Below are 23,916 nucleotides of genomic sequence, written 5' to 3'. Positions count from 1 at the left end.
CACACTAGTCTCTGCTAAGAACAGGAAATCATATACAGTTCAGTGTGTGGGAGTTAAGGCTTCTTGTTTACAGTTCCAGAGTTCTCTTAATGAATGCCAAAGACAGGCAGGGCACATCCATGGGAACCGATCTTCCACCATCAGGGCTGGCCTACAAGGCAATAGAGTGGATGACCCAGTCCGCAAATCTCTTCCACTGTCTTGCTCGCAAGCAGCACTGCCTGTAATGCCCCCATGGCAGCTTGAATTTGAAGTTAGCATTTGACCTTCCCTATCTAACAAAAATAGGAAAACAGAGTTAAGTCTACCCCCAAAGAAACATTTTTCAGAATGGTCTTTTCCTTTGCAGCAGCATCCAGTAGAAGATTGGGCACGTGGGGCAAAAAGTTGGGAGCCAGGGGTGCCTGGGTGGCTCAGCCGGTTAAGCGTCCAGCTCTGGATTTCAGCTCAAGTCATGATCTCACGATTCGTGAGATCGAGCCCCCAGTCGGACTCTGTGCTGACAGTGCAGAGCCTGTTTGGGATCCTCTCTCCCTTTCTCTCTGCCCCTCCCACTTCTCAAAAATAAATAAATAAACTTAAAAAAAAAAAAAAGAAAAGAACACTAAAAAGAAACAAACAGGGGTGCCTGGGTAGCTCAGCCACTTAAGCATCCGACTTCGGCTCAGGTCATGATTTCACGGTTCATGAGTTCGAGCCCTGCAACAGGCTCTGTGCTGACAGCTCAGAGCCTGGAGCTGCTCCAGATTCTGTCTCCCTCTCTCTCTGCCCCTCCCTGCTCATGCTCTGTCTCTCTCTCTCTCTCTCTCTCTCTCTCTCAAAAATAAATAATAAAAACAAAAAAACAAACAAAAGGATGAGAGCTAGACAGGAGAAGGGACCCCTGGTCATGTCATGTGTCCATTCACGATTCTGCCACATGCAACCCTGCTTACACCTGCCTTCTCTGCCACCAGCCAAGGTGAGACCCAGGACACCAGAATGAGAATGGATGGCCAGCCTTGTTTCATGATTAAGCAATCCCACAGAAGGAGAGGTGCCAACTTCCCACTCTGCTGCTGCTTTTCCTATGAGCTTTTCCTAGTCCCGTGAAACCAAATCAATAAGAGATTCCTACTTGCTAGGGGGTCAGGTTTCAACTATGTGTTTGGAAATCAGTTGTGTGTATTGCAAAGGCACCTGCCTGAAGTTCTATTGTTGTAAATAATGGTGAGGCACTTAGGGCTGCTTCCAACATTCATTTACTCCAAAACTGCAGTTCCATGAAGATCATGAGTCTGGATCTTGGCTCCTCTCCATGGACAGTGCACGTTCACTGCTTCAAGCTGTCCTCACTGCCATGGGAGCAGAGAGTATTCCTCTCTCCTCAGGGCTCATGGTGGGGAGCCATGGGAGAAGATAAGAGGCCACCAGGCTCTATGCCATCCCCAGAGCTTCAAAGAGTTGAGGTCATGGGGGAGAGGGACCTGGGGAACATTGGGGTGAGGAGGGAAAGGACGCCAGCAACACTGATGATGATAAGAAGCTCTGAAGGGCCTGAGTCTTCTGCTGGTTTGACCTTGGCATTTATTATTCAAGCTGCAGTCTCACACTGTCTCCCCTTTTTCTCTACTGCCCCTTCTTGCTTCTCATCAGCATTTCTGTGACTCTCTGAAGAACAAAGCAGTTTCACTGTATCCTCCAGACTGTTCTCATCCTTGAAGCCAAAATACAAATGGCTGATAAATATATGTTTCTGAAGAGAACACCATCACTAGTAATCAAGGAAATGCAAAGTAAAGCAAGCAAGTTACCATTCCCAACCCCCCCATAGGTTGGAAGCAATAGTAATACCTAGTGTTGGTAAAGATATGGAGAAGTGGGCACGCTCACACCCTTCTTGTGGGCAAGCAAGTTGGTACAACCTGCTCGACAGCAATTTGGCAATCTGTATCAAAAAGTCTTAAAATGTGGCTCAGATGGCTCCTGTCCCCTAATATTCATTATTACCATCCCATAAAAATAGATTTTTACCAGGCAGGTTCCTGATCATCCAGAATTAAGAGGCTCTTACAGGTTAGTAAGGCCGGTGACTATATTCTGGTCAAAGTGGAAATAGAATGCAATCACTTCCAAGAACTTTCCTTAAAAGACAGCTGCCTTTGCCATTTGCCTCTTACTCTTGCCTCCTCCATCCACTGCTTGGGAACAAAACTGATACACAGAGATCAGTAATGGTACATGAAGATGAAGGCTGTACCTCAGAGATGGTAGGGCAGAAAGGTGGAAATTGCCTGGGCCCCTCCTGGTTTACCCAAATCTGGGCTCATAGGTAAGAAAGAAAGAAACTTCTATCTCAGAACTGAACCTAATCCTTACTGATACAATATTCATGCCCTTTGTCCCAGAAGTCCCATGTAATTTATCTTACGAATCACTCACATGTGCAAAGAGAGATATAAAATGATGCTCACTGCATCCACTAAACTGTTTAAGTGTCCAATAATTGAATGAGTGAATAGGTAAGTACGTAGGGAGGGAGGGAGGAAAGGAGGAAGGGAGGAGGGGAGGGAGGAAGGAAGAAAGGAAGGAAGGAAAAGTGAGGGAGACAAAACAATGAGGAAGACATCGATGTTAATTTATAATCTTTGAACACACTACATTCAGGCTAGTTTGTGTTGTGCATCTTTTCATTTCAGGAATAAGAGAAAAATTCTAAATGAGAAACCTATATGGACTAGATACAGGGGTGGGGGTTTGACAAGATGGAAGATGGGAAGTATCTGGAGACTGCTCATCTTACAGAGGAAATTAATACCTTGGAGGAAGAGCCACACAACTGTCCCTCTTGTAACTTTAGACTATACATGGGACCTGCATCAAAGGAAGGTGAAAGAGTGAGTAAGATGACCTTAGAGGTTATGATTTCACATTCCAACCATGAGATATGCAAAATGCAATGAGATATCATTTTCATATTTACAAGAGATATGAGTCATAAAATATGACTTACATGAAAAGAATACATAATTATAGTAATTACCACAGTAAAGTTAGGCAAAAAAAATACATTTACATATTTTAATGACTAAAAGATATGTCACATTCAATCAAATGGGGTCACCAACTGGGTTGATAGTTCGAACCTAACCTGAAAAACAAGACTACGACAGAATGGGTCTCAGATTTCAGGGATACAGAAGGCAACGTCTGGAATAGACAAGGGACTCAGTATGTTCCATCAAGGTAACAATAAAGAACCAGGTTCCCTGATATTTTAAAAACTTCAGAAAACAATACAAAGGAATATTATGTAGACTTAAAAAAAATAATTTCTAGCAAAAGTTGTAACATGGATGAAACTCGAGGACATTGTACCAAGTAAAATAAGTCTGTCATAAAAGGACAAAAATTGTATGATGCCACTCATATAAAGTCTCTAAAGTAGGCAAAACCCCAGAAACAGGAAGTAGAAGTTAAAAGGTGATGGCCAAGGGCTGGAGTAAGGGAAGAGGGGGGAATTAAGATTTAATAAGTACAGAGTTTCAATTTTAAAAAATGTAAAAGTTCTAGGGATCCGTTACACAACAAAGTAAATACACTTAACACCACTAAATAGTACACTTAAAAATTATTAAGATGGTATTTAATGTTATGTATTTTTTACTACAATTGAAACAAACTAATGAATTAACCAAAAACTTCAGCAAACTGGGGGTGTCTGGGTGGTTCCATCAGTTAAACATCTGACTCTTGATTTCAGCTGAGATCATGATCTCACAGTTCGTGAGTCTGAGCCTCACATAGTCCACACTGTTAGCAAGAAGCCCACTTGGGATTCTCTCTCTGTCCCTAGCTCTCTGCCCTTCCCCCACTTGTGCACACATGCTCTCTGTCTCTCCCTCGCTCAATAAATAAATCAACTTAAAAAAAAAAAAAAAACACTTCAGCAAACTGAAAAGAGACCACCAAATTTTTTTTTACAGTAAAGCAAAAACATGAGATGATATAATTATTTTCTTAAGAGGGTAACTATTTTTCAGCCTTGTGAATATTTTGAATTTAATGTGGAAATGCGTAAGATCATCAAAATCTATAGTGTCTATTCCATTTTAAAAGCATAAATTCCATTTTAAAAACTTGATGGTGTTTAAATTTGTAAAACATGAGTTAGAGATCCTTCAGTGTGTTTATTAGAGTTAGACTAATGAATAAAACATCTCTAAGATGAATTTAGCATATCACACACTAGGTTTTTAGATTTATAAACTCAATATATCAGTTATTCCAAACGATGGATTCGAAAAATTAGTAATGTTAAAATGTCCATACTACCCCAAGCCACCTACCATTCAATACAATCTCTATCAAAATTACAATGATGTTGTTCACAGAACTAGACCAAAGAAACCTAGAATGTGTGTGAAATCACAAAAGAGCCCAAAAAGCCAAAACAATCTTGAGAAATAAGAACAAAGCTGGAGGCATCACACTTCCTGATTTCAAACTACAGGAATCGAAGCAGTTTGGTATTGACATAAAAACAGACACAGGGATCAATGGAGCAGAACAGAGAGGCCAGAAATAAACTGACTCATACATGGTCAATTAATTTATGGCAAAGGAGCCACAAATATACAATGGAGAAAAGACACTCTCTTCAATAAATGGTACTAGGAACACTGGACAGCCACATGCAGAAGAATGCAAAAAAACCCGGACAACTGTCTTTCATGACACACAAAAATAAGTTCAATTTGGATCAAAGACTTGAACATAAGACCTGAAAGCATAAAACTCCTAGAAGAAAACATAGGCAATAAGCTTCTTAACATCAACCTTAGAGATAAGTTTTTGGATATGACACCAAAAGCAAAGGCAGCAAAAATTAAAATAAACAAGTAGGACTCCATCAAACTAAAAATCCTTTGCACTTCAAAGGAAATCATCAAGAAAATGAAGAGCAACCTACCAATAAAAAAAAAAAAACTTGCAAATCACATATCTGATAATATATCCAATAAGGAGTTAATATCCCAAATATATTTTTAAAAATTCACACAACTCAAGAGGAAGAAAAAATATCAATTAAAAAAATGGGCAAAGGATCTGAACAGACATTTTTCCAAAGAAGACATATAGATGGCCAACAGGTATCTGAAAAAGTGCTCATCATCACTATTCATTGGGGAAATACAAATCAAAATCACAATGAGATATCATCTCCACCTGTTAAAACGTCTATTACAAAAAAGACAAGAAATAACAAGTGTTGTGAGGATGTGGAGAAAAGGGAGCCCTTGTGCACTGTTGGTAGGCATGTAAATTGGTACAGCCACTATGAAAAATAGCATGAAGGTTCCTCAAAAAATTAAAAATAGAACTACCAAGGGTGGCTTAGTTGGTTAAGCGTCCGGCTTCAGCTCAGGTCATGATCTCACGGTTTGTGGGTTCTAGCCCCACATTAGCTCAGAGCCTGGAGCCTGTTTCAGATTCTGCGTCTCCTTCTCTCTCTGCACCTCCCCCGGTGACACTCCGTCTCTCTCTCTCAAAAATAAACATGAAAGAAAGAAAGAAAGAAAGAAAGAAAGAAAGAAAGAAAGAAAGAAAGAAAGAAAGAAAGAAAGAAAGAAAAACTTCCAAATGACCCAACAATTCTACTTATGGGTATTTATCTGAAGGCAACAGAAACACTAACTCAAAAAAGTATCTATACCCCTATGTATATAGCAGCATTATTTACAATAGCTGAGACAGAAACAACATTAGGGTCTATAGATGGATAAATAGATAAAGAAAATGTGTTATATATACACAACGGAATATTACTCAGCCATGAAAAGAATGAAATCTTGGGGTGCCTGGGCGGCTCAGTTGGTTGAGCATCCTCCAACTCTTGATTTCAGCTCAGGTCGTGATCTCATAATTGGTGGAACTGAGCCCCACAGTAGGCTCTGTGCTGACAGCACAGGGCCTGCTTGGGATTCTCTTCTCTTTCTCTTTCCCTCTCCCTCTCTCTTTCTTTGTCCCTTCCCCATTAACACATACTCTCTCTAAATAAATAAATAAATAAATAGATAGATAGATAAATAAATAAATAAACTAACTTAAAAAAAGAATGACATATGAAAAAAAGATGAGTGGATAAAGATGTGATGTGTACACACACACACACACACACACACACACGCACACGCACACTGGAGTATCATACAAAGAAAAGGGTGAGATTTTGCCATTTATGACAACATGGATGGACCTAATGATACTATGCTAAATAAGTCAGACAGAGAAAGACAAATACCATATGATTCACTCATCTGTGGAATCTAAAAAACAGAACAAATGATTAGAAATAACAAATAAATAACAAATAAATTAGAAAATAAACAATAAATTAGAAATAACAAATAAATTAGAAAAGCAAAATCAGACTTACAAATACAGAGAACAAATTGATGGTGGCCAGAGGGAAGAGGGTGGAAGGGTGGGCAAAAAAGGTGAAGGGGAGTGCAAAATATAGGCTTCCCATTATGGAATGAATGAGTCACAGGAGTAAAAGCCACAGGATAGGGAATGTAGTCAATGACACTGTAATTGCATTTTAGCTATTATATGGAGCCACACTTGTGAGCATAGCATGACATATAGAGAAGCTGAAGTATACAAGAATCACACCAGAAACTAACGTAACAGCGTGTGTCAACTATACTTAAAAAAAAAACTTTTAAAAATAAATAACAAAAAAACATATATATACACATACACACACACATACAGGTACACACACTACATACATATATACACAGATAAATGTGCACACACACACACACACACACACACACATACACTGAACCCATTTCATTCCCCTGTGCTTTTCTTCATTACTATTTGAATTTCTCCACATCAAAAGTAATTAAACACAACATTGGGCAAGAATAGTAACCCTGAAAGATGAATACACTTAAAAGTTTAATTATTGTTAGGAATAGGTTAAAACCTCCTCAAGAAATCATGGACATTTTCAGGTCTAGTAATATTTTCTTTATGGAAAATTTTCCAAACATTCCTTTTCCCACCCAGATTCCAATGCTATTCCCTACGTTCTCCATCTTGATTCTTCCTGCCTGATGACACAATCTGTCTTCTGGACAGAGACCCTGGTGACTCAAAATGTGCTCTGTGGACTAGCAGCCTCTACACAATCTGAGTCTAGAGGAAATGCATCATCTTTAGCAGGATGAAGCAGAGGTAATAAAAATAGAGCTTGCTCTCCAGAAGGATCTAGTCCAGCTAATTAAAGGATATGTTTTTCAAATATGGGTATGTATTTGCATGAAACCATCCTTTTTGCCTTCTAGGAAAACTTACTACCAAAAATTAAACTAAAATTATAACCAATTCTTGTGTTTCAATTCCTTCTGGTAACTAGAAACAGTTAACAATGATGACTATTCTGTGTACCTGACAGCAAAAACTAATTGAAAAGGAGAGCAGAACCAAGAGTCCTGTCTTCTCTCTCCCTTCTCTATCCACTAGGGTGCCTCACTGCAGCCAGCTGTTGAGAGGAGAGAAGACTGACTGGAGGCATCCCCAAGAACAAGGAAGCAAGGGAAGCTTGATCATCCTCTGGGGTAAAGCTATGAAATCAAGACATCAGAGTGGAGAGATGCAAAATACCTTTAAAGAGACCAAATAGCTCCCAGGCCTCTGAGAGGAGACAGTAAGCTGATCAAATATATTAACATATCTAAGGGAAAAATGTTTCAGTGTCCAGGGGCAGTTGGTCAGGCAGGAAGGCTTAGAAAAAGAAGAACTTTAGAGGCAAATGCTAAAGCCATCAGGAGGAGGACACCTTGCGACCCACCTAGTGTGAGATAAAGGAAAAGTCATTTCTATCATTATAATATCGACGTGTGATGATGCTAGAGCTGGGCAGCAGCGATGCAGGAAATGACAGAGGTGTTGGGTTCTGGAAGGCTGGGACCATGAAGCACCAAAACCCTAACAGACCTTGCTTGGATCCATGCTCCTCCCACCAGCTTGCCAGTAAAATCAAGCTTCCTAAGCGCAAGGCCTTCAAGGAAAGAAGGTACGACAGAAGACTGCCCAAACACCTCTCCAGTCTCTACCTAACTTAATGCAAGAGCATTCTGACTTTATATAACATTTCTGTGACCTAGGTAATAGAAAAGAATCCTGGGAGACACAACCACTCTCTTATTCTATTGATGATTGTTATTGTACGTTAGAGCCCTGGCAAGGGCACCAAGATAACGTCACCCCGAAGCCCCTGGGAAGCGGTCAGCCCAGACAGCCAGGGTCCATGCCTGTTCTGCCTGGGCGCATGCTCAGGGCTTTGCTTTGAAAACTCCCATCAGCCTGGGCCACAGAGATCGGTTCATAATTATTAGCTAAGATGTTTGATTATAAACATGTAATTTTTCTTATTTGACATTGTTAATCAGAGGCATGCAAACTAAGAAAAAAAAATACCAAAGGGAAAATTGGCACACAGTTTAAGCAAAAAGCATTCCCAAATACTGTAAGTAGCAGCAGAAAGCAGAAAGACACCAAACATTTTAAAAATAGGTATATACCTCTGACCCAGGAATTTTACTTCTAGGAAGGTATCCTTACCTACTAATTAAGGGTATGAACACAGATTTAACCATGATGATGTCTTCTAGAACAGGTCATAATAGGTAAAACATGGAAATGGCACAAATATTCAACAGCTGAAACTGGTTAAGTATCTACAACGCAATTGCACAATAACATTTGCAATATGCTACAAAAGTACATTTACTGACCAGGGAACATACTCTCAATGTAGTCTCCTTTTCTTTTTTTTTTTTTTTTTTTTTCATTTTTTTTTAATGTTTATTTATTTTTGACAGAGAGAGAGAGACAGAGTGTGAGTGGGGAGGGGCAGAGAGAGAGACAGAGACACAAAATCTGAAGCAGGCTCCAGGCTTTGAGCCATCAGCACAGAGCCCAGTGCAGGGCTCGAACTCACGGACCGTGAGATCATGAGCTGAACCAGATGCTTAACTGACTGAACCACCCAGGCACCCCTCCTTTTCTTTTGTTTCGTTCTATTTTCTAAGTTTTTCAGTGAACATTTATTATCACAAAAAGCCCTGGTTCTAAATCAAAGTTGAGGAACTGCTGCTGTTCATTTAAAGAATAGAATCCAGTCACTGGAAAGAAGAGGGCACACACACATATCCGTTTAACTCCTCTCTCCACTAGAGAGCAAAGGAGTCTCAAAGAGGTATAAAGGGCTTATCTGAGGCCACCCAGGGCTATTACCCAGCGCTGCAGATACTCATGCTAAGAGGTGTTCAATTGATCCTAATGCCATCCAGTTAGAGCAGAACCTTGTCTCTCTATGCAACTCAACACCAGTGCCTCAGCTCAGAAAACAAAGTGGCCCCTCTAGCTATGTGTTGACCCAAAATATTTGAATAAAACCCTTTCTAATGATCTCTTCTCTATGTCCTAAACCCAGTAGTAAGAAACCTCAGTTTGCAAACTTCATCCCACATGATATTCTAGGATTTTTCTGAAGTGTATCATAAAATATCAAGCTTGCCTTGAGACATTCCAGAGTGAACCGGTGAGCTGGGGAAGGGAGAGAGAAAATGACAAAGAAGAAGGTCTACTTTGTGACTCAGACAGTGTCGGTGCTTAGTGTGAAAACTCTTCTACTTTGTGAAAGCCTTCATCTTTCTGTGCACCAGAAAAGAACACACCCGCCTCTCAGAAGCTGACTTGGGACTCCAGTCAGCTGCTGCGGGAAAGTCATGCCTCTCTTCCCTTCTGTGACCTGAGTGACAACTTGACCCATTTCCAAAGAGACACTTATTGCAAAACTGTAATGAACACTACCACATCCAGCCTTCAATAATCCTTCTATAACATCTGTTTTCTCCTCAGGCAACATTCATTTGGAGATTTTTTATAACACAGAGGAACAGAGCAATGCTTCCCTCATTCCACAGAGCAGGAAAGCAGCCATCAAAAGGGAAAGGGAATAGTCCAAGCTTCCCCATCTCCCCAGGCCTCCATCTTGGCTGCCATTAACAGATGCACACCAGCACTGGGAAAAATAAGTGACCCACAAAGGGATAAAGGTCTTACTTACGGACACACATTTCCCGGCTTTCATAAAATCCAGGACAACACTGAGATTTGCGCCTATACATAGTTTTCTCTCCATGTCGATAGGCCGTCCGATAACTGATTCTACACAGAGGGAGAAATCACACTGTTACTTCTTTTGACTGACAATCTGATTAGAAATCAAGGATTTTTATTTTAATACCAAAGGGTTATTACATATATATAACAAAGGTATGAAGAGCAAAGTATTCTAAAATAGTTAAGAAGAAACAGGGAGGGTCACCTGGGTGACTCAGTCAGTTAAGATTCCAACCTCAGCTCAGGTCATGATCTCACAGTTCGTGAGTTCGAGCCCACAGTTAGGCTCTGTGCTGACAGCTGGGAGCCTGGAGCCTGCTTCCGATTCTGTCTCCCTCTCTCTCCGCCCCTCACTTGCTCCCCCTCTGTCTCTCTCTCTCTCTCAATAATAAATAAACATTTTAAAAACTTTTAAAAGAAGAAGAAACATGGAATAAATGTCTTGATGAATAGTATGCTAACTCTTATCAGTTTGCTAAGAATATATTAAAATTGCCCATTTAAGTCAAGTTATACTTTATTTCAAGGGATCAGAAGTTTTATGACTTTCCTATTTCACTTATCTTGAGATAGCTCAGAGAGTATAATTAATTTCAGCTATGACACTGATCTAATTACCATTCACATATGTTTTAAAGGAAGAATTCAAAGAATTCCTTGAAAAATGAGACAACATAGTCTCATCCCACTATAAAATAGAAGTATACAGGGGCGCCTGGGTGGCTCAGTCGGTTGAGCGTCCAACTTCAGCTCGGGTCATGATCTCACAGTCTGTGAGTTCGAGCCCCGCGTCGGGCTCTGTGCTGACAGCTCAGAGCCCAGGGCCTGTTTCAGATTCTGTGTCTCCCTCTTTCTCTAACCCTCCCCCATTCATGCTCTGTCTCTCTCTGTCTCAAAAATAAATAAACGTTAAAAAAATTAAAAAAAAATAGAAGTATACAAAGGACTCTCACATTTAACTAAAGCTTCATTCATTCACTGATTCATTTATGCAACACACGTTCAGTGAGTGCTTAATACATTCCAGGCACTGCTCTAGGCACTGGGGAAGTAGCTCAGAGTGAGCAAAACAATATAAAGCCGTGCCATCAAAGAACTTACACTCTACTGGGGAAGACAGACATATAGAATTTAAGTGCAGATACATATTAAACAAATAAATCGGTCATATCATGACTAGTAATGATTATATAGTGTGATGAAAAATAAGGCCTGAGTAAGGAGAGAGATCGTGACAGGAAGGGAATACTTGTTTAGACGGAGTGGTGGAGGAAAGCCTGTCTGAAGAAATAACATTGAGTATAACATTTAGTGCAGTATAAATCAACAGGTGTCACATTAGACCCATGACTCACACCATGGTAAGCATTTTACCAATAGAAGTAAGGCATCACTGGTCCCTTCCATATTAACATTCATATTTAAGATGTTTTTCTTCTCTGTTTTCACATTTATAGGGGGAAAAACGTGGCTTAAGTTGAGTTCAAGTTTAAATTAGTCCAAATTGAGTCAGATATTCAAGTAGAAACGTATGCTGGAATATGAGTTTCTTGACGTCCATAATTAAGAGCATCTCCCCCGTTTACACATCACACAAAAGCTGCATGAATTCTTGCTAACCAAACTATGGTAACCAGGAGACACTTCCCCTGTAAGCTCATCAAGGGCATGGACAGACTTTTTTTGCATGTCTGTATCTCCTATGGTTTGGAACAAGGCTAGGACAGTAACAAGCACTCAATAACTATTGACTAGATGAACAGACGCATCTTCTCATACATGTAATGTCTCTGTAGTAAAGTACTTCCCAGTTAGCCAAACTTCATAAATAGACCTGAACTTTGATTACCTGTGCCGCGTACATTTAAACCAGTTCAGAATGTCAGTGCAGCTGGTGTAGTAAATTTGATCGAAGGGATGTGGGTATGACTCTTGCACAGTCACTGAGTAGCTGAAAAGAAGAAGAAAGGTAAGGAATCAGTAGTTCCTATTCTTACATTAATGATGTAGTGTGTACATACAAACATCGTAGACTAAATTATCTCCATTTGCTGACTTTCAAAAGAGAATCTCCACGTGTTTACAGGTTTTTATTTGACTGAGAACACCAAAAGGACCAATATTAATATTACATTTAAAAGATAAGAATTCATGTTCTAAATTCATAAAAGAATTCTCTTTACTACTCACCATTAACTCTGATAACCCTAAACTTGAAAACATTACCACCATGTACGTTTCTATATTTAATGGCATCCCCTCATCCCAGGTATCCAGGCTTAACCCAGAACTTACACGAGGAAGTTTTCAATCGAAATGTGCATGCAAATAATAAGCTAAGAGACAATGTGAATATTATTACTAGTACATTTTGGTACTGATTTTGGAAAATCAAAAAGAACACACTTCTCAGGTTGGAACTTGAATTAATTTGGTTTTGGGTTCCTGCCCTACTTTTCAGGCGGTGGAAGAATATATACAACCTCTGAATAAAAACTACAAAGAAGTCTCTAAGCTAGGTTCTAAACACACCGCTGAAACAATTAGCCTGAAATATACATACCCACAGCCTGCTGCCACTTAGCCTGGGTTTTCAATACATTTCACTAACAGCTTCTTGTTAAAGTAAAGGCATGCCATCCTAAGAGCCTAAGAATGCAGGTGGAAAACATCCACGAAACACAAAAGCATTCAATGTTCAATGTCATATTTCTTCATTTTAAAGCAGTCTATTACATGGCTCAAGAGCTTAGAGCTCCTGCCTATGGGAGAACCCGAAGCATCCTCTTGTCCAAACAAGTTAATCCTCTTCTCTTTAACAGTCTCAAAGATTTTCACTAAAATCGTTAATTCACCCTAGCAAACAAAACAGGCCACAATTATGGACTCACTTGCAGCAAATCAATGGACCAACTTCATTATTAGGTACAGATGAGACTTCTCTAGTCTAGGTATTGACTAGAGAAGCCACAGAAGGAATGAGTTTGAAATGTTGGCATAAAAAATTCAGGTTAGGGGTGCCTGGGTGACTCAGTCAGTTAAACATCTGACTCTTGACTTCAGCTCAGGTCATGATCTCACAGTTTGTGGGATTGAGCCCCACATCAGGCTCTGTGCTGACATTGCCAAGCTTGCTTGGGGTTCTCTCTCTCCCTCTCTCTCTCTGCTCCACCCCCTGCTCACCCTCTCTCCATCAAAAATAAATATTTCAGGTTAGATATAGGGCAGAACCTTCTCATCTGAAAAGCTATGCAGTACTGGCCTCCCCACCAGTGGGATTTCTTTCTGCAGCCAGTCTCTGTTAGCCATAACATACTTAGGCTTCAATAGGAAGTCTATAAAATAACCTAACTATTCACTTTTGTGTATTTCATTCTTTGGGCCATTGCACCTTGATTTCTAGGTAAATTTAGGGATCCTCTACAAATCTTAGGCAGATGCAACAGGTCTTACTGAACAGATCACTGGATTAGCAGAAGACAGGGTTATCCTGATCTAACAGTAAGAAACTAGATGGCCATCAGCAAATAACCTTCTTTTCCTGTTTTTATTTTTTTTTTTAATGTTTTTATTTATCTTTGAGACAGACAGAGACAGAGCATGAACAGGGGAGGGTCAGAGAGAGGGAGACACAGAATCCGAAACAGGCTCCAGGCTCTGAGCTGTCAGCACAGAGCCCGACGCAGGGCTCCAACTCACCGACTGTGAGATCATGACCTGAGCCAAAGTCAGAGGTTTAACTGACTGAGCCACCTAGGCGCCCCTTTCCCGGGTTTTGATAACCACATTTTAAAACCAGGGGGTCAGAGGTAGTCTTGAAGATCCCTTCCACTTGGCATTCTGAATTTCTAACGTACATTTTAGGTGACTATTTTCTTCTCTACCACATGCAACCTGAGGCTACCGGCAAGAACAGGTTCAGATGATCGCACAGTATGTAAATGCCAACATCTGTGATATTACTCCTTTAGGGGAAAAGAGGCCTCTGTTAAAATACAAAGGTTCTTAGGGTGGGTGCCTGGGCAGCTCAGTCACTCAATCGTCTGACTCTTGATTTCGGCTCAGGTCATGATCTCACGTTTTGTGAGATTAGAGCCCCATAACCTGTTCTGTGCGGACGGCACAGAGCCTGCTTGAGACTTTCTCTCTCTCCCTTGCCCTCTTGCCCTCCCCCCACTCATGCTCTCTCTCAAAATAAATAAATAAGTGTTTTTAAAAATATATAAAGTTTCTTGGAACGAAATATCACAGTAAGCTATTAATGTCTTCTGACTTCAGCACTGTTCTGAGGTTCACGTTAATGCAAATTAGAAGACCTCGCCAACTTTTTTCCTGCCTCTCCAGCTGCTTGTAAATAACTGAACCTCGAGGTCTGTAGCATTATTTGTCCACTCTGTTTTCAGTGGACAGCAAAGCAGATGAACATCCTCTGTATATGAAACTACCATACAGGTGCGGTCTTGTATTACCTGTGAACAAAACACAGCTGCTTTCCTCCACTAGAGGAGTTAAAAAGAAGCCACTCTAAATGAATGCCAGTTGGGTGACAACAATATTCTACCAGGCCCTACAGCACTGATACAAGTGAACTACATTGGTTTGTTGGAACTACACTTAATGCTTTATTCCCATAAAATTTCAAAGGTTATGTTATGACATTAAACGTCTGTATGCCTTCAAGAGCAGAAGTGATCATAGACAAATGGGTCCCAGGCAAACGCAGCCCATTTGATGTGGATGGCAGAACGGATTCCATAGGCGATCATGAGAAGTATGTTCACTAATTTCTAGCAGCCTGTAAGGTTGTTTCAAATGAGAGGAAATACCGAAGAACAGGAATTTGCTCACTGGCCTCTTGCCCGTCACCAACAGCACACACTTGCAGGATGCTTCCGTGGTTTTAGAAGATACAAAAGCTCTTCTCCATGAAAGGGTCATCGAACCATTTAGGATTCCAATTCAACAAAAAGGTATTGAACATCTTCTCTGCAGCTCCCACACCCTAAGAGCTCTCAACAGAGGCCAGCTCACAAGGCTAAAAACAACACAATATGGCTTTAACAGAGAAATATGTACAGTTTGGGGAATAACCAAAGACAAAATTGACGATGCTTTGAGCCTTTCTCTTCCACCTCAACTCCTCTTCTTAAAATTATTGGGAAGCTAGGGGAGCCTGGGTGGCTCAGTCGGTTGAGCATCTGACTTCGGCTCAGGTCACGATCTCACAGTTTGTGGGTTCGAGCCCCGCGTCAGGCTCTGTGCTGACAACTTGCTCAGAGCCTGCAGCCTGCTTCAGATTCTGTCTCCTTCTCTCTGCCCCTCCCCCGCTCATGCCCTGTACCTCTCTGTCTCTCAAAAATAAATAAATGTTAAAAAATTTTTTTTAAATTATCTGGAAGCTCAAACTCTGTTCAGAACTGACTGAAAACAAATTACTTGGCACGATGATCAGAAACAGGCTTCTAGTTAAGTCTGTGGGAGAAAGGCTCTAAGCCTTTTCACACCAAATTTCCTTTCTGTTGCATTTTATACATTCTTCCTCTTTTCTAGACAATCTTTCTCTCTTTTCTTACCCATTTTTAATGGCATTACAATCACACTACAAATTTTGGAAAACAACATTTTAAGGAGAGAATTCTCTAACTCATACGTAACCACCAATAGCATATAGCAGATTTTTTTTACAGTCTCCAGGGGTTTTCGTTTTTAGTCTTAGTTAGCTTTTTAGTTTTTATATTATTACAACCATACAATGCACATAATTTTGAAAATTACTGTTAAACTCGAGTATATTATAAGCATGGACTAGTAAATAATTTTCAAATTGTGACTGCCAAATACTCCGTAAATTTGCTCAATACCCACCTAACTAGTTGAACAACTAACTTGTCACTTTTCAAGGGGCCACTTTGTGGAAGCTGTGTGCTCGTATCCTGAGGAGAAAGGTCTCTGAACAGGCTAGCCTCCTCTGGGTCTTTATCACAGCTTCTGGGTTGCTGTTTGAACTTCATCAGCGCCTCTGCTAACAGTCCACACCTCCATGTTCATCAGCGACTGCTCTTTTTTTTTTTTTTTTTTAAATTCTTGAGAGAGAGGGAGAGAGAGAGAGCACCTGCAAGTGGGGAAGAAGGGCAGAGGGAAGGAGAGAGAGAAACCCAAGCAGGTGCCATACTCAGCGTGGAGCCCAATGAGGGGATTTATCCCACGGCCCTGGGATCGTGACCTGAGCCGAATTCAGGAGTTAGACGCTCCAGCGACTGAGCCACCCAGGCGCCTCAGCAGCTGCTCTTATGTACTCACTTCAGCAGCACATATACCAGCGGCTGCTCTTAAAGTCAGTGTGGGAAGGAACTTTCTTGACTGTCTACGTCAATCGTGTGTTTTTCTTTCGACGTTTATTCATTTTTTTGAGACAGACAGACACAGTGGGGTAGGGGCAGAGAGAGAGAGCGGGAGACACAGAATCCGAAGCAGGCTCCAGGCTCTGAGCTGTCAGCACAGAGTCCGACACGGGGCTTGAACCCAGGAACAGTAAGATCATGACCTGGCCAAAGTCGTACGCTTAACCGACTAAGCCACCCAGGTGACCCCAAACGTGTTTTTATCACAAATGATCAGCACTGAGCTCCCTGTGCTAGCAATCACTCTACAGCCAGCACTAACACCACGGCCCCGAGACACCACCCTGTCCCAGGCTACCTCTCGGATGTCATTAGAACATCTAAAGCTTCTAAAGTAGACAATAAGCGCCAAACTGCGGTATCAATGGAATCTGACCTCAATTCTACACTACTTTCCCCACAGCGATGCATACACTCTTCATCTCCTGCTTGTTTGCTTAATCTTCTCAAATACACTGAAAACATATCAACACCGTGATTTTAACCTATTAAATATCATCCGGGGAGAAACCCCAGCAAGATTTAATGTAAGGTCAAAGAACGGGGGGCGGGGGGTGGGGGGGAAGCCATCATCACTTGGATGCATTCCAAAGTGGTTAGTGACATTTTATCTGCCAAAATGATCTTGTTACTTTCATCAGACATGGTAAGAATGATCATTTCTTTGCTCGCTTCAGGACTAGCTGCAATCAGTACCACTTCTGTGCTCCACCCCCAAGGCGACGGACAAAGAAGGGCTCCTCTTCACTTGTGTCTTCCTGAGAGGAAACCCTAATAGATGCAAACACTTCAACTCCCAGAACAGGGAAAGGGATGCGGAGCAGAAACAGAAAGTTCACGGAATCATCAGTCTCCCCCAGGAGGCTGCGCAGGCTGCCTTTAACAACAAGCACCCCCTGTATATTCTAAATGATTTAACTTTCTTTAATTTCATTTCATGTACACCTTCTGAGAACCGCTGCATTAAAAGGAGGCCTGCTTTTGTCTGAAAATAAACGATTCAGCAGGCCTGGGGCAGGGCCTGATGGTCTGCATTTCTGACAGGCAATGCTCATTAAGCACACTGTGGAAAGCAAGGCTCTAGCCGAACCCACTTGGGACAGGTGGGGTTTAGATAAGGCACAGCTACAGCGAGCCCCGCTCGGACCTACTACCAAGAATTTTGTCCTTGAAACTCATCTTCCTCTCCCCATTTCAATTCAAGCCCTATTTCACCTTTTTTAATGTTTACTTATGTATTTTTGAGAGAGAGACAGAGAAACAGAGAAAAACCCAAGCAGGCTCCACGCCATCAAGATAGAGCCAGACACTTAACCGACTGAGCCACCCAGGCGCCCCTACCCGAGTGTTTTTGAAAATACAGGACAAGGCGTCACCCGCACTTTCATTTGACCATTTTAATTTACATTCCTTCCTTCATTCTTGTCAAACAATCCCACTTTCTTCTACCTTTCTTCAAAGAATCATCATCTAGCCTTAAAACGGGAAATGTATCAATAAGAAGATTACAGTTGTCCATCCTTTTTTCTAGCAGGTCATGGAAAAAAAAATACAGTCGGGGGGAAAAAAAACCCTCCATCATTTCCCTACTCTTTCACCCTCATTTGCCGTCCTCATTAGTTAGTATTTTAGAGGTTACTCTAATCACTTCTTCAACAGTGGGATTGCATTAGGTTTAGAGACCAATGTGCCCCTTGTTGTCTGTCTCTCCTCTCTCCCCATTGCCCCACTGATTTCCATATGAAGTCCTTTCATTCCTTGTCAGAAGGTACTCAAGCAACAGTTATTTCCTGAGCACGTGCCCCAAGCAAGGCAGTGTTTTAGATGCCGGGAATTATCAATGGCAAACAGAACATGCAATTATGTGCTGCCAAGTTTCGTCAAACCGTTGAACAAGGAATTGGGGCAAAATGTGCGTGTATGAGAGGGTGCTGGATTAACTCAAGTCTTGGTTGCTTTTTCTTTATAGCCTTTCCCTCAGAGAGCCCACCTGTTCAATCTCATCATGCTGGGGACTCCCAATCCTGTACTCCCAAACACAGCCAGGCACACCTCTCACACCGATCTTAAGAACACAACATGGCAGAACCACACTAACCCCTTCCCTCTCAAATCAACTCTCTTCCTTTAATTTTTTTCATATGTGCAATGACACCTCCACTCTTTCACCGGGCAGGCTGTAAATCCCCCCCTTTCCTGCCTCCTTCACATCCTACAATCAATGTATGACCAAGATTCTGACTGATTCTTATTTCAGAGCATCTTACGAATTTGATTTTTTCCTTCTGTTCCAAAGCTTGCATCCTCCCATAAATTCAACCGTCAATGGCCCTCCCTTTTTTAAATGTGAAATGTACCCCTTCTTATATTCACGGACTCATTTTTATGCATTTATGGGTGTTTATTATGCACTTCGTAAGTGAAACACTTATGGGAGGTGCTGTAACGATTATGAGGATAATTAATAGGAGGTCCTTCCCCTTCAATTCTATGTAATATAGTTAATACTGCAAACACATAGAACTTTATTACATACACGTATTTCCTCTACAGCTTAAAGTTTCATAATGGAACTATGTGTGTAGGAACCAGTGCGCCCCTCCAATACCCCAGCTGCTGTGCTGGGAAGCCTCTGACCTGTGCTCGTTTGTTTGTTTGTTTTCCATTTATTTATTTATTTATTTTTCATTTATTTATTTAAATTCAAGTTAGTTGACATACAGTGTGGTATTGGCTTTTACCTGGTGACTGGAATGTGTACCCTGTGGTGTGCTACTCATGGCGCTGGGGGTAATGGGGACAAACGATGGAGAGGTGGATGCAATGGCATATACAGCTATCAAACATACCTATTACTCTTGAGTACTGGGGCATACTAGAAGGATGCCACCTTCTCTTTGAAAAACTGCCATGTACAATGTTACTTTTGGATAAAGATGTTTTCTTAGGAATGCAACTAGCACAGGAGAGGGGCGTAGACGACATTTGACTGTACTGTAATGGCACTGGATGGTCTGTGCTATCTGTGTGTTCCCAAAAGGACTAGGGGATCTCTGACAATGATCTGTTGTGTCATACACCCTCTGTATTTCCCACTGCAAAGTGCCCTGATCTGCACACTACATCGTCTGCTTTGCTGTAATCTATTCAACCACGCCCTCCTGCGGTCCTGTACTAACACTAGTCTTTTGCTCAAGGCCCTCAGCGGTCTGGGTAGCCCTGGTTTCAAGCTCCCTTCCATTCCCAGAACCGCACATCATCACCGCCATCCACTTGTCTTATTCAAGTCTTTGAGAACATCTCAGCCTTTGCCCCGTTCCTCCAGAAACCTTGTCTCCCTTTTCAGGCCACATAAAGCCCAGTTTTCTTACACCATACATTCCAACACTTCAGGACAGTATCTCATGCTGTCTTTCACTGCTCATGCATCGGTTCCTCATGCATAAGTCTAGCTCCCTGAGCTTACTGCAAATAGACCGAGAGCAAGGAGAAGATGCCTGGGAGATCATTTTAAGGGAGCTAGTAATATTTTCCCTGCATCATACAATTGCTCCTGTGTTGGAATCAACAGATCAAGTTTTCTTTCACTTTATATTCCAGAAGACCAAGGTGAATAACACCGTCTAATTTATTAATATAACCACTGCTTTTTACATAAATAAGTCATTTCATCGTCTCTTCTCAAATTCTAATTTCATAGATCAGACTGCTAATGATAGTACATTAAAAAATAACTTATCCGAAATCATTTCGCAGAGTACTTTCAAAACTATTACCTTTCCCAGTGACTGCATACATTAGGGTCTTCAAGATTCAGCGAGGATGCTGTCCTGCTCCAGAGACATAACAATAAACCAATGAAGCTCAGGCATGAGTTCGAAGAAATAACCATTTTTTTTTTTTACTGAAGAACAACCTATAAGAAAAAAAAAAACACTCCAAATTAGAGATGCATTAAAGTGACCCAAACATAATTCTTTTCAGTACAGCAACCATTCGGTACCAGTTGTCACTGGGGCCGAACGAGGCATAACAAGCCATGTGTTTAAATAGACAGGTCACCAGATTTCATGGTCCAAGAGAGAGGTATTCCTTGTGCTGTGCAGGGGGGACACCACTTTGTAAATTACAAAAATGTGCAAATCATCATTAATTGCCACCACAACAAAAGCCCTTCTCATCCATGCCAGCCAACATTAAAGGAATCTACCCGAACAACACAGAGCAACACAGGCTTCCAGATTCTCTCACCAGGCACATTTCCCTTCTGGAAGAAGAGGGCTCACAGAGGAATCTGGCCTCATTTGTCCCAGAGGATAAATGATGAAACAGAAGCTCCATTGACTCAAGAGAGAGACACCTCAGCTCAAAGTGAGATTCATTCAATAATTCACTCAATGTGCACTGAACGCCTGCTCTATTCTAGGCACCATGCAAAAAGGACATAAAATACAGATGTGGTTTCAGTCCCTGGCCAGTGAGACATTTATAATTTAATCATCATGATGTACAATTGTTATACATAGTGCTTCACTTTTCCCATTTGCTCAACAGAAACAAAACCAGCTATCTTATGGACGGTTCTCCATAGGTGTACAGAAATAGGTATAAAGCTGTTTAGAGGTGGGTGTTGGAGAAAACCATCCTGGTATTATTGAGAGGAAGAAAGAACACAACAGAGAAGCAAATAATAACATATCTGCAAAACAGGCTGGCAAAGGAGATACCAAAAGGAAGGAGAATAGTCCACACAGAGAAAACTGGAAGTAAGGGATGGTCAGGCACATTTTAGGAAGCTCAAATTCATTCAGGCAAGAAAAAGACAGAGGCATATCACAATGGGTTTTATACACCATTGCAAAGTACATGAACTTCACTGGGGAAAACACAGACCTTGCAGGGAACTGAGTGAAACTGAGAGGCTTTTAGGACTTGGAATCCATTGAACTTGGTGACGGAAGGTGGGAATGAAAGAGACGAGCACTCCCTGGGATAGCCCCATGGGTCGAGGGCATGCTCTTCACTAAGATGGGAGGCACAGACACCCTCCCCTTTTGGAAGGAAGAAGCTGAAGTTCAGTTTCAGATACGTCAAGTATGAGGTTCCCATGAGATACTCAAATGAAGTCATCTGCAAGCATCTATTGAACACCTACTATGTGCCAGGCACTCATCAGCTCGGATGTTGTAACAGCAAGCATGGCCTGCACCTGGAACCCATGCCCAACTCCTAACCTCTAGGAACTTATCACTTAGTAAGAAGGAAATGTCTAATTGTCACATGTATATAAAATGATTTTAAAAAAATAAATAAAATAAAATGATTTTATATAATTATTATAAAAACGAACATGGATGGTTCAGTCGGTTAGGTGTCCGACAAGATTTTGGCTCAGGTCATGGTCTCACAGTTCCTGAGATCGAGTCCCACATCAGGCTCTGCACCGACAGTGCAGAGCCTGCTTGAGATTCTCTCTCCCTCTCTCTCTGCCTCTACCTCTCTCTCTCTCTCTCTCTCTCTCTCTCTCTCTCAAATAATAAATAAACATTAGAAAAATGGGACAGGGAACTATAAATAGCTGAACCTATTACTAATTAAAAAGAGAATAAATATCAACTGGCCTGTTGGTAAACTAGAGAAACTAGTAACAATAGGCCAGATTATGTGACTAAAACAGTTACTTTCGGGGTGAAAGCTGGCATTTTGAGAAGCTATACTAACTTTCCACACAAGTGTGGAACAACCTTGCAGTTTAAAAAGGTAAGCTTATCAGGGCACCTGTCTGGCTCAGTTGGTAGAACATGTGACTCTTGATCTCAGGGTTGTGAGTTCAAGCCCCACATTGGGTGTAGAGATTACTTTTATTTATTTTTTTAATATGAAATTTATTGTCAAATTGGTTTCCATACAACACCCAGTGCTCATCCCAACAAGTGCCCCCCTCAATAACCATCACCCACGCTCCCCTCCCTCCCACCCCCCATCAACCCTTAGTTTGTTCTCAGTTTTTAAGAGTCTCTTATGCTTTGGCTCTCTCCATCTCTAACCTCTTTTTTTTTTCTTCCCCTCCCCCATGGACTTTCTGTTAAGTTTCTCAGGATCCACATAAGAGTGAAAGCATAGGGTATCTGTCTTTCTCTGTATGACTTATTTCACTTACCATAACACTCTCCAGTTCCAAAAAAGAGTAAGATTATCTTCAAAAAACATCAACAATAATACCAGCAAAAACCTCACCGTAGGAAATAGTTTATCCTTCAAATTCAAGAGAACCGATCAAGTGAGGAAGTGCTCAGTCTTTCAAAATCAAGACTGATTATAAGGATAGTAAGTCTCTCGTGATAAGTCATCTATGTCTAAGTGGACAAAAGCTAACACTAAAGAAAACATTGATTTAGAATAAGGAAAAAAGATTACGAATTTGTAGGAAAATTAAAAGACACTATAAGCCACTCTGAGAGGTCATGAAGTCTTCAAAAGGGGGAGTTTCAGTCATCACAAAATGTATTCTAACATAAAGAGCATAAGTGGGTAGCCAAAATAGGGCTTATAAATTAATTCAGATTATTGGTGTTTGTCTCAAAGTTGTAGGATCTGAAGCTTAACATGACGCATCTAAAGAAGCCACTCTGCTGAACAGGAATGAATATAAGTGATAACGAAAGGCAGTAACAGCTCACATTTCCTGACCGATGGCTGTGGGCCAGACGCTGGGTTGAACCTTTGATGTGTGTTTCCATCCAACCCCCCACAGCCATTTACCTAAGAAGTGGTGTTTTTATTATCCTATCTCACAGTTGAAGACGCTCGATAGACTGCCAATGTTTCCCTCACTCCTCAAAAAAACAAAACCTTTAACATATTTAGTTGTAACAGATAAGCATGGCAAGTGTCTGTCTCATTGCTTTATCTATGTTAGGATAAGCGTTTTGTTTCAATGAAGTGTGAAATATGTATATTAACTTTCATTCTTTCCTCAAAGATAAAAACGAGTACTAGTCAGCAGTAATGGGCCATCTACTTACCAACAATTACCCCAAATTGGAAAGCTTATTTTATCGTGAGTCACCCACATCTTCGACTCAAACCATCCATTTCCCAATTAGAAATGTTTAGTCTGTAAAGTTAGAAATTGCTGCAAGCAGTGAATCAAACTGCCAAGAAAAAGAAAAAAGGCTGTGTGTTTTCTTTTGATGTAAAAATGTTAATGCTAATCTTTCGGTAGCCCTTCCTGCTCTGCACTTGATGCGTGGCTCTGCAAAGGCTTTAACCTCTCTATAGGAATGGCAGAGAAAAAGAAAAAAAAAGCAAAATTTGGTCACCTCCCCTT

At 41.1% G+C, this 23,916-nt stretch overlaps 1 protein-coding gene across 1 annotated transcript in view; it reads right to left on the bottom strand.

Annotated features, from left to right (window-relative positions):
- The window catches only part of MEGF10 (multiple EGF like domains 10), a 181,432-nt gene that overhangs the window by 117,281 nt on the left and 40,235 nt on the right, over positions 1 to 23,916 (bottom strand). Inside the window, exons 2-4 of the mRNA XM_042934177.1 lie at positions 20,363 to 20,502; positions 12,035 to 12,136; positions 10,130 to 10,230 (exon numbers count right to left, since the gene is read on the bottom strand). Of these exons, the coding sequence (XP_042790111.1) occupies positions 10,130 to 10,230; positions 12,035 to 12,136; positions 20,363 to 20,478 (319 nt within the window). The 5' untranslated portion in view covers positions 20,479 to 20,502. The remainder of the gene's footprint in view (positions 1 to 10,129; positions 10,231 to 12,034; positions 12,137 to 20,362; positions 20,503 to 23,916) is intronic.

This window comes from Panthera leo, chromosome A1, assembly GCF_018350215.1.
Source record: "Panthera leo isolate Ple1 chromosome A1, P.leo_Ple1_pat1.1, whole genome shotgun sequence".
NCBI classification, from domain to species: Eukaryota; Metazoa; Chordata; class Mammalia; order Carnivora; family Felidae; genus Panthera; species Panthera leo.
This window is presented reverse-complemented; position numbering and strand designations above follow the sequence as displayed.